Here is a 12,461-nt window from a genome sequence, read left to right as displayed (position 1 = left end):
TGAAAACAAATCCAAGATTTGTTTTCAGAAGCATTTCAATGTTTGCCCCCATATCCCTGTTCCTTCATCACATTTCCCAGAGTAGAATTTTCCTCTCATTTCCCCGTTTCAGACCTCACAAGGCCAGTTCCCCATCACTAATGATTCCTTAGTTATTGATCACTCAATATGCATTTTGTTTAGTGTTTCTAATCCAGTTTTCCTTATTTGGCCAGCAAATTCTAAGGCTAGCTTAAGACTTGCACATTTCTTTTCTCGAGTAGGAGCAACCCATTTGCACAGTCGAGAAGCCCCCAACCCCAGGGAAAAATGTGAGAGAGGTAAGTGTATCAAGGTGGGGTGGGGGAGAGGAGACAAAAGCAATATAATCCTCTTGCTTTTACATGTTGAACTGAGACTTGTCAGTGTCTTCCTCCCATTAAACACTTCCCTGAATCTCCAGCAGGTCCAGAAAGGGCTGATATAGGCACCCCTCACACACTTTTTGTGGGGCCTTTTCAGAGCAGGTGCAGCAGTAACTGCTCCTTTTGCTAGTCTTTTGCAGGGAGCCAATATCTTCTGGACTTACTGGAGACTAGGGAATGTGTTGGATTGTACACTTAAAACTGAGAGGATCACATTGCTAAGTAGAAGATATTGTCTCCCCACCCACCCACCCACTTTGGTGCACTTATTACTCTGACATTTCCCCCCTTTTTCAGGGCTTCTCAACTGCGCAAATGGGTTTCTCTTGTCCCATAGTATTTGTCAACTGCGCAGATTAGCCTAACTGTAGTTTCACCTTGTCAATTTCTTTGTAAGTTACCTACTCCACTATGGAACACCCATTGACAGATGCAACATACAAGGGCATTGACAAGGCAAGACTACATATATTCATCAGGTGAAAGTGTGTTTTTTCACACTTGCGAAAATAATAAAAAATTACAAACATATTTGCATACTACTGGAGCAGCAATGTTTGTTTTTGAAAAAGGTGGTGAACAAGTGATGGGCGCTCCAAAGTGCTGTTTGGACATTGATAGAGGGGCAGTCACTGGTGAGGGAGCCTGGAGGTGCCAATGGTGAGCTTGTGAAGAGTGGCAAAGGCTTTCTTGCCAAGCGGCTCCGTAGCCGACCCTGGTAACCCATAATAAATTGCCCTACTCGGTTTGGAAAACACAATAACCTACCATGGGTATGAACAACCCTACAACAAGCCATGGGTTCTCAGGGTGGCTTGTTTGCAAAAAAATAATAAAATAAGCCACCCTGTATAAAACATGCCAGTTTGCCCAGTGGGTTGTTGTCTTGTGTGAAACTAGTCACTATCTAGTTTCTTAAATCATGCTACTCTCATTTTCATCCAGTTGAAGAATAGGTTATGTTGTCAATAAGGAACCGTTGCTGTTACAAAAGCTTATTCTGTGTGAGGAACTTCCATCTTCATAGTATATGATAGTGTCTGTTTTACAGGTTTCCTAGATGATTTGTTTAATCTCTACTATGGTGCCTGTAGGCAATGGAAACACAGCACTAATGTAGAAAGTAACTCTATTAACTGTATGAGCAGTGCTGCCATATTTTATTACTGTAAGATCAAACTGTACTGCACTAGTGAGAGGAGATAGGAGACAAAAAATAGTACCAGCATGTGACACCTTGGGGAAAGAACTGACATCAATATAGAATGTTTACAATTGTTTGTCAGTAATGCAAGTTTAAATATTCTTTTCAAAATTTTGAAATGTGATGGAAAGCATAGTTTGCATTGCTTTTCTTAACTTTAAAGAATAGTAAAGAGACAAATGTAAAAAAAAAATTGAGTATGAAGTTACCACAGGGAAATCATGTTTTAGTAGTAACTGCATTTTAACAGTAACAAATGAACTTTTGGGGCTGGGGCAGAGATCTACTAGAGGTCCTTAACCTGATATATTTATTGTTCAGTAGCCTTAGATGCCAGTGATGACATTTTGTCATGCAAACTGACCCTCTAGGCCATCATAACTAAGGTTAGAACTACCTAACAATACAGAATTCCCAGCTACGGAGCACTTATTTATTTAATTATATCTAAACCACCCTTCATCCCTACATATACCAGGGCAGTGTACAAAGTCATGACCAATCAGCCATACAAAATAAAACAATCAATTATAACAAAACTACTTGCACAAAGTAAGATAAATAACAAAACAATGAACAACATAATTGTAATAACCATAGAGGAACAGTAAAACTAAAACAGGCTAATAGGAATACCTAAATTAAAATGCCTGGGCAAATACAGTTTTGACCTGGCACCAAAAAGATTTATTGAAGTCAAGTTTATTTGTGTAAACCATAGGCTATTACAAAAAGTTAAAACAGAGATAGGTCGTCACCTTTACAGTTAACAGAAATGAAATTTAAAAACTACTCTAATTTTCTTAGCTACAATTGCAAACAGGGCCATGCATTTAATAACATTTATTTATTACATTTCCATGTCATCGAATAGCCGAAGCTCTCTTGCAAAGTCAGCACCACTTATACTTCTATGGGGAGCATATTCCTCCATGGGGCAGAGAAAGCTTTCTTCCTTATGATTGCATAACACATCCCCCCAAAGAGCGGTACATGGAGAAGACCTTCCCCTGAAGTTTTTAAGGCACAGGCAGGTTAGCAGAGGGAGTGGTGCTTCTTCACGTATATAAGTCCCAAGCCATTTAGTGCTTTAAAGGTAAGTGTGGTGTTACCCCACAACTGAGTATCTTGAATATGTCTAGATTAGTATGTCTGGTAAGTATGGAATGTTAGAACTGAGTAATGTAATGATGTAATAGGTGTGTGTGAGGGGGAAGAAGTATATAAGGAGAGTGTTGGGAGTTTGGGAGGTATGTGAGTTTGGGAGTTGGAGTGCATGTGAGGAGAGTTGTTTATTGAAGAGGTTGGATTCTAGGGATTTAGGATTGGTGTGGTGGTTGGTGTGTGGTGAGTTTAGGTTAGGCAGGATTGAAAGTATATTTTTATTTAAAGCTTTTAAATAACAATAAACTTATTATTTTGTTAGCTACCAAATATGTGTCAGCTTGGAATTATTTACCTGCATTACAGTTATTAAACTCCTAAACTAAATTATACCCACAGTATATTCAGAGATATCGTATATCAAACCTGTTTCCCTCATAGCTAGGGAAAAGGTTTTATTCAACTCTCGCTCAGGTTTTCAAGTGGTGGCGCTTGGCCTGAGAAGGGTTTATGCGACGGGCCTAATGTAAAGGTCGGTGACATCGCAGTAAGCAGCCCCAACTGGAATTGGGTTCAGAAGCGAATAGGCAACTCCTTCAGAATCAGTGTAGTTAAAGCTCCCAGGTTGTCTTCAAGGGCAGCCTCACAGTTATAAAGCTGGTAAAAAGTGCCCTAAGCCACTAAGGCCATCTGGGACAAGGAGTCCCCAGAAGCTACGTACAGTTGTGTGAAAAAGAAAGTACACCCTCTTGGAATTGTATGATTTTACATATCAGGACATAATAACAATCATCTGTTCCTTAGCAGGTCTAAAAATTAGGTAAATACAACTTCAGATGAACAATATGACATATTACACCGTGTCATGATTTATTTAACAGAAATAAAGCCAAAATGGAGAAGTCATGTGTGAAAAAGTAAGTACACCTTATGATTCAATAGCTTGTAGAACCATCTTTAGCAGCAATAACTTGAAGTAATCATTTTCTGTATGACTTTATCAGTCTCTCACATCGTTGTGGAGGAATTTTGGCCCACTCTTCTTTACAGCGTTGCTTCAGTTCATTGAGGTTTGAGGGCATTTGTTTATGCACAGCTCTCTTAAGGTCCTGCCACAGCATTTCGATCAGGTTGAGGTCTGGACTTTGACTGGGCCATTGCAACACCTTGATTCTTTTCTTTTTCAGCCATTCTGCTGTAGATTTGCTGGTGTGCTTGGGATCATTGTCCTGTTGCATGACTCAATTTCGGCCAAGCTTTAGCTGTTGGACAGATGGCCTCACATTTGACTCTAGAATACTTTGGTATACAGAGGAGTTCATGATTGACTCAATGACTGCAAGGTTCCCAGGTCCTGTGGCTGCAAAACAAGCCCAAATCATCACCCCTCCACCACCGTGCTTGACAGTTGGTATGAGGTGTTTGTACTGATATGCTGTGTTTGGTTTTCGCCAAACGTGGCGCTGTGCATTATGGCCAAACATCTCCACTTTGGTCTCATCTGTCCAAAGGACATTGTTCCAGAAGTCTTGTGGTTTGTTCAGGTGCAACTTTGCAAACCTAAGTCGTGCTGCCACGTTCTTTTTAGAGAGAAGAGGCTTTCTCCTGGCAACCCTTCCAAACAAACCATACTTGTTCAGTCTTTTTCTAATTGTACTGTCATGAACTTTAACATGTAACATGCTCACTGAGGCCTGTAGAGTCTGAGATGTAACTCTTGGGTTTTTTGCAATTTTTCTGAGCATCGCACGGTCTGACCTTGGGGTGATTTTGCTGGGACGTCCTCTCCTGGGAAGATTGGCAACAATCTTGAATGTTTTCCACTTTTGAATCATCTTTCTCACTGTAGAATGATGGACTTTAAATTGTTTGGAAATGGCCTTATAACCCTTCCCAGATTGATGGGCAGCAGCAATTGCTTCTCTAAGATCATTGCTGATGTCTTTCCTCCTTTGCATTGTGTTAACACACCCCTGAATGCTCCAGACCAGCAAACTGAAAAAACTTTGGCTTTTATAGAGGTGGTCATACTTGCTGATGATCAATTAATCACGGGCATTTGATTAGCAGCACCTGTCTGCTACTTAGCATCTTAATTCCTATGGAAGCAGTAAGGGTGTACTTACTTTTTCACACATAGCTTCTCCATTTTGGCTTTATTTCTGTTAAATAAATCATGACACGGTGTGATATGTAATGTGTTGTTATTCATCTGAGGTTGTATTTAGCTAATTTTTAGACCTGCTAAGGAACAGATGATTGTTATTATGTTCTGATATGTAAAATCATACAATTCCAAGAGAGTGTACTTTCTTTTTCACACAACTGTAGCTGTCTTTTCAGGGGTGTGTGTACAACCCCAGCTACAACCAGCTGCATACCCATTTCAAGAACAGGCTGCATGCTTTCAGGCATAACCAGGGCATGACATACAAAAATCCCAGAAAGGAATGTAACATATAGTCCTGGATTATTTCTATCTCTTACATCTTAAATTTTTGTTTTGTTTTCTTTTGAGTTAAACTTTTGGCCAGCAGTTTTCCATTTGTGGGAGAAAAACCACAAGCCATGTAAGCCCATATTACTTTACATTGAACACTTTTGATTTAGGGAATTGCTAGAGAAACAGAGACCCAAATGTCTCACCATTCTAATAAGGACCCTGAGACCAAGGTAAGCTCCAAGACGTTTCCTATTCTAGTGCTATCAAACTACACATTAGCAGGCAAGAAAGAGAATCACAGAAGGACAAAAAACTCATCAGGTGTGTCAAATCCCTGACATTCAGAAACCATGTGGGGAAAGCAGCACACGCTGACTTAAGCACTAAAGTATGGATGCTTTAATTAATCCGGGGTGAATTTAATTGCTTTAGTTAAGTGGAAATCGGGTTAAAAATGATGCAGAGCATGCTGGGGTGTGTTAAAAACATGACATATGAGTTGGATGAATCGATAAATTAAAAGTGCACAGATGTTTTAATTAAACCCAGAGAAGTTAACGAAGATCACCAGAGACTTTTAAGCCTATGATTAATTCAATTCATTTTAAATACCTGTAGAGATATGAGGATGCCTCCATTTTGTGAGTTATAAAAGTTCCCAATCAATAAGCACTTAAGCTGCTCTGGAAAAAAAGTCTTTTAGAATGATAGGAGGTGGATCACTGGGTACAAGACTTGCCAGTGAGGCAGCCCATGAATGAGTGGTGTGACTGAAACGGGAGAATGAAGACCAATTTACAAAAGTGTAGGGCAATTACCTAGAGCTATAGGCCAACTGAAGAGAGAAGGAGTTATGCTGAGTAGAACAGCACTACTTACATAGTGAATATTTACATTCTTTTGAAAGCCTACCAGTCTCTGTTTGCTTTGCTTAGGCCTATTATTATTATTATTATTATTATTATTATTATTATTATTATTATTATTATTATTATCCGCCTCTCCCTTTGGATCAAGGCAGGGAACAACATTTAATACAAAACCCCCATATAAATCAAATGCATAAAACTGATTAAAAGCATATAAAACTGATACAATATAATAACTGGACATCTTAAAATTAATCTGGATAGGCCTACTGGAAGAGACCAGTCTTTAAGTTGACAAATCTCTTCTGGCAGGCCATTCCACAGTCTGGGAGCAGCAGAAGTGAAGGTCTTCTGGATAATAAGAACATAAGTGCCATGCTGGATCAGACCAAGGGTCCATCTAGTCCAGCGCTCTGTTCACACAGTGGCCAACCAGGGACCAACAAAGCAGGACATGGGGCAACAGCACCCGCCTATCCATGTTCTCCAGCAACTGGTGCACACAGGCTTACTGCCTCGAATACTGGAGATAGCACACAACCATCAGGGCTAGTAGCCATTGACAGCCTTTGCCTCCAGGAATTTAAAGCCATCCAAATTGGTGGCCATTACTACATCTTGTAGTAGTGAGTTCCTTTATTTAACTATATCCTGTGTGAAGAATATTTATTTATTTTATTTATTACATTTATATACTGCCCCACAGCCGAAGCTCTCTGGGCGGTTTACAACAGTTAAAAACAGTAAACATAAAAAAGTATACAAAATTTAAAGAACCATCAGAAACATATAGACAATATAAAAACAACTTTGTCCATTTAAAAACAACAGTTCTGGGGTCTGTTAAAAACAAACTTAGCGTTGTTAAATGCTATTAAATGCCTGGGAAAAGAGAAAAGTCTTGACCTGGCACCTGAAAGATAACAGTGTTGGCACCAGGGAGCCTCATCGGGGAGATCATTCCACAGTCGGGGGGCCACCACCGAAAAGGCCCTCTCCCTTGTTGCCACCCTCCGAGCTTCCCTCGGAATAGGCACTCAGAGGAGGACCTTAGATGTTGAGCGCAGTGCACGGGTAGGTTCATGTCGGGAGAGGCGTTCCATCAGGTATTGCGCTCCCAAGCCATGTTGGGCTTTATAGGTTAAAACCAGCACCTTGAATTGGGCTCGGAAACATATAGGCAGCCAATGCAAGTGGGCCAGAATCAGTGTTATATGCTCAAACCTCCCTGTTCCTATCAATCTGGCCGCTGCATTTTGCACAAGCTGCAGCTTCCAAACTGTCTTCAAAGGCTGCCCCATGTAGAGGGCGTTGCAGTAATCTAATTTGGAGGTTACCAGAGTACGGACAACTGAAGCTAGGTTATCCCTGTCCAGATAGGGGTGTAGCTGGGACACCAGCCGAAGCTGGTAGAAAGCACTCCGTACCACCGAGGCCACCTGAGCCTCAAGTGACAGAGATGGTTCTAGGAGAACCCCCAAGCTACGAACCTGCTCCTTCAGGGGGAGTGCAGCCCCATCTAGAACTGGTTAAACACCCCCCCCCCAAATCCGGTTAGAAGAACCACCCACCAGCAGCATCTTAGTCTTGTCTGGATTGAGTTTCAGTTTATTAGCCCTCATCCAGTCCATTGTTGCAGCCAGGCACCAGTTCAGCACATTCACAGCCTCACCTGATGAAAATGAAAAGGACAAGTAGAGCTGCGTGTCATCAGCGTACTGACAACAACGCACTCCAAAACTCTGGATGACCGCACCCAATTATTTATTTATTTATTTTATTACATTTATATACCGCCCCACAGCCGAAGCTCTCTGGGTGGTTTACAACAACCCAATGGTTTCGTGTACATGTTAAACAGCATGGGGGACAAGACTGACCCCTACGGAACCCCATACTGGAGAGTCCACGGGGCCGAGCAATGTTCCCCAAGCACCACCTTCTGGAGCTGACCTACCAAGTAGGAGCGGAACCACTGCAATGCAGTGCCTCCCACTCCCAACTCAGCCAGACGTTCCAGAAGGATACCATAGTCGATGGTATCGAAAGCCGCTGAGAGATCAAGGAGAATCAACCTGTTTTAATGAATGGAAATGGACTAGATGGGGCCTTGTGTAGGCCCAACTACCAGTACAACAACCCTCAGTTCTCTCTCAAGGTGAACATTTCATTACATGGCGATGAAAAAGAAAATTCCAAATAGTGTAACTGTTACACACAGCTTTATTATTAACATATGTGAGAGCCCCTGCTCTGCCTACAAGCTGTGGAGTAACTGAATATTTGTAGAATGCCAACATACTTTCACAAATATCTAATTAAAGCAGTCTATGTTTTCTAACGGTAACATTGTTTTCCCTTCAATGACAGATATAGAGCAGTAGGAGTTGTAATTCCCAGTAGTTAGCATCTACTTACTTACCCACACATTTGAAATCTATCTTGTCAAGTTTCTGTACAGGAGGTCAAAACATACATGTAACACAGGGAGTGGGTATGGCATGAGCTCTCAGGTTGTCTGAGGTGATATGAATCACTTTAACATGAAAATTGATACACTGTGCTTTATGGGCTTAATTATTTTAAACAAAATGAAACAAAAGACTAGTAGTGAAACATTTTTGAAAATTATGAACCTACCCTTATATTGATATTTATTGAAATGGAACCATCCTTTGCAAGCAAAGCCAAAAACAAAAAAAGCAAAAGTAATATAATGAAGCCACGTTGGGGTAGGGAGGAACGGAGAAGAAGGAAACCAGAAAAAAGACTGGTCTTAAGAAAGAAAAGCACTTTTATGAACAGAGAAGGGAAGCAACGGAAAAACCACGAACAAATTGCTTATCTAAAGAAGACAAACATGCAGTTCAAATTATTAATGCAAACACGTTGTTTTTAAATTTAAGTAAAAGTGTCTACCAAAATGCTAGTGTAAATGCAGCTTTCTGGATATTGCTAGTTGGGTCTTACAATGCAATTGTAAGCATATCTAGTATGGAATAATTCCCAATGAACTCAATGGCTCACTACACAGTGTAAAAACTCCACTGTTGAGTTTTTAGGGGGTACTCCCCACCATTGTGTGACTGTGGGCTACCATGGAGTTGAGTAAAATCCATTGTGAGGTTTGATTGACAGTTCCTCCACCCTCTCTCCTCTCCTGGTCCTCCTGTTGGTATCCCATCAGCCATTGCTGAAAAAAAAACACCACCACCAATCCCCACGGCTCTCCTAGAGTAGCACTCCCTCCTTTCGCCACTCTTGCCAGGGAACTCTGTAGACAGTGGGAAAAGTCAATTCAATGCAACAGAAAACTCCACAGAGCCCGCCACACAATGGTTATGCTGGAACATTCCTCTGCACCACGTGGATATACTGCATGGAGTGTTTCCTCCCCTCCCCCCACAAAAAACCCTCCACTGTTGTGTGGAGTTTTCCCGCCAGACAACACATTTCTAAAAAAAAAACTTTGTAAAAATTCCACCAAGTAGTTCTAAAACCACCGTTGAAAAATGTATTGTCTGAACTGAGCCAGCGAGTCTTCTGCGTAAACCTGCATCAGATTACAAAGTAATGTTTTCTTATAAAAATGAAGGTCGTTGTGTTAAATGATGTTCTCTGATGTGAATCACCATCTCAAAAACAAAGTGAGTCCATTGCATTAGCTACAGTGGCCACAGTCTTGATGGTTTTAACAATTTAGGAACAAATGCCAAGCGTGAAGATTCCAAGACATGTGCAGCGCCATCCTATCCATTTTTATTCAGAAGGCCCTCTTACTCCCATTGTTTAGAATAAAAGCCTAAAATATCACTGGAAGACAAAGTATAGCTCATTAAAAGTGAGCATTTTAAACAATAATAAAGCAGAAACAAACATGACACCCAGATAATGAAGATATGACAGTTATCTCAGTGGTAGGTGAAATATTGTAGAACTACATAACTGATGGAAATCCTGATATTAACGAAATATAATCAGGTTTGTACAAGCTGTGTTCTTCCTTGACATCATTACCTCTACTATCACAGTAATTCTAGGAGCTGGGTAAACAATTCTGTGTTGCATTTTCTACTTACTAAGAATATTTACTTTTTTGCTGTACATTGCTTGATTGGATGATGTATACATTAAAACCAAAGTCTTTGAGTCAGGCTCATCTCTGTTAATTTCGAAAAAAGTTAGTTTAGGTTGCATCTATCCACAGGTAAGTCATCCCCATCTCAGTAGAATTTACTTCCAAGTAAAGGTGTATAGGTTTGCAGCCTATATGACTGGCTGAAGAAGGGTAATAAACATTATAATAATAATAATAATCATGCTATCTGCCAGGATTACTGATTGCACAGAATTTGAGCTGAATCCTTTTCTAACCCACCCAATTTATTCTTAGGAGCCGATATAAAAATTCATTTTATGGCATGACAGGGTCAACAACTACATCTAATTTGCTAATCAATTTTCTTTATCAGTTTCTGTAAGAAAAAAATTAAACAGGATAAAGAACCTTGTCAATAAAGGGTCTCTCATAGGCCTTCAGAGAACTATCCATGACATGGAAGTGTGTGTTCGCGTGTGTTTTGTGAATGGAGAAATCGAAATAGATGTGTAGCTTGCTTCCTTGCAAACTAGGCCAAAAACATGTAAATGGTATGAGCAATATCTATAGCAATGTTTTTCTTGCTTTGTTAGTGTCAAACTTAAAAGGTTTCAGGGAAATCATGATTGTCCACTTACCTAGGAGTAAACATGTTGAATCATGCATGAGATTGTTCTGAAAGTATTTAATTTTTTAACGTGAAGATATAATCCAGGATAAAAATGGGAAAGGATAGTACAATACATGTATGCTGCACTATAACTGCTCACCCAAAAGGCTTTGTCTATGAATTAAAAAATACCAGTGTTTGGGGCTCTATGTCTGGAGAACACAGAAATGAACTTGTTAGGCTTCCTATAATTAATCTACTCTGGCTGACAGTTCTATAAATACATTTCTCTTTTCCCAAAGCTTTAGGATTTATTTTATATCTCTTTATTGAGGACCTCATTAGTATCAGATCAAGGAGAAGCATGAGATCCCCATACTTACAAAAAATAATAGCATGGTCCTAAAGATGTGTACAATGTTACGTCTCAATGTCTCAATGTTACGTCTCAATGTCTCAATGTTAAGACTACAATATGAATATTAGCTACTGTATGTGTATAACAAAAGGAAGTTTCTGTATATGCACTGTTAACACCTATCCTTTCAAACAATTTAGTTAACGAGTTAATTATCTCTGTTTGATGTGTCATGTATGCAGACAGCCTCTCTATTTTGGGATTGCATATTTAGGACTTCTTAAATACTTATTAAGAATAATTATCCTACTCTGTTAAGTCTTAAATGCTGCAGTAAGATTTAAAGTTGTTACAGTTTTAAAACATGTTACAAAATATTTACTGCAAAATTATATGATCAAATGTACCAGGTCCATACACCAGTGTGAGAATATAACTGATGTCCTGAAGCCAATGCTGTAACCAAACCTAAAGCTTATCAATTGTTCCATTAAAAACTAGCTAATGTTACTATTTTTTGGTAGTGGAAGAGGAAAGATCCATTTATAAAAATGGGGCTGCTAGTCTCTCTCTCTCTCTCTATTTTCTTTTGGGTTTTTTTGCTAGTATAGCACAGAAATTATAACCTTGTTTACAAAAGTCCCAAGGAAAATGCAACTCTGACATTAGCCCAAAGATTGACATTCCAATGACTAAGTACTCCAGCAGAACTTCCTTTGGATCTTACAAAGGTATATGAAACTTAAAAGAAATTGGTGGAACAGTTTAGACCATGGGCTATGAGCTTGAAGTCCCTGATTCAAATCTCAGCTCATCTACCAATTCACTGAGTGTTTCTAAACTAAAACCTTACCTATTCAAATTCATTCCTGCAAATGGAAAATATTGACAATAGGAACATATCTTTCAAGATTGTTCGAAGCATTAATAAGATAATATATATGAAGTGCTTTGACCTTTTAGATGAAGAGCTAAATAATTTTCATTATTATAAGAAATTATTCCCATGACTTAGGATAAAACACATAACGAGGAACGTTTGAAACCAAAGTTAACCACTACCTTTAGCACAATCTGCTCCATGGTAGCCAGGAAAACAGTGACAGATTCCTGATACACATTCACCATTGCCATGACAATTACGTGGACAGTCCTGCACAGAATCTGGAAGACAAATGTCATTAATGTCTTAGCTGTTTCTATTTTTAGTCTACCACAACACTACTTTTAATATTTGTGCACTTAAAGAAACTTCAGGATTGAAAGTTCACTTGGCAGAAAGGAAAAGGTTAACATTTTATTTCCTAACTATTCTTGAATTGCTTAACAAGTGGTTTCGAAAAACCTTTGCCATTTTCATTTTCTATGGT

The 12,461-nt window shown here is 39.5% G+C and overlaps 1 protein-coding gene across 3 annotated transcripts in view; it reads right to left on the bottom strand.

The window, feature by feature from the left end:
- LOC134394813 (teneurin-2) overlaps nucleotides 1-12,461 on the bottom strand; it is a 626,553-nt gene that overhangs the window by 142,257 nt on the left and 471,835 nt on the right. For all 3 annotated transcript variants that reach the window (XM_063120558.1, XM_063120559.1, XM_063120560.1), the window contains one exon: nucleotides 12,154-12,255. In XM_063120558.1, coding sequence (XP_062976628.1) covers nucleotides 12,154-12,255 — 102 coding nt within the window. The remainder of the gene's footprint in view (nucleotides 1-12,153; nucleotides 12,256-12,461) is intronic.

This window comes from Elgaria multicarinata, chromosome 3 (assembly GCF_023053635.1).
Source record: "Elgaria multicarinata webbii isolate HBS135686 ecotype San Diego chromosome 3, rElgMul1.1.pri, whole genome shotgun sequence".
NCBI lineage: Eukaryota > Metazoa > Chordata > Lepidosauria > Squamata > Anguidae > Elgaria > Elgaria multicarinata.
Note: the sequence above shows the minus strand (reverse complement) of the source record. Positions and strands in the feature narration are given on the sequence as shown.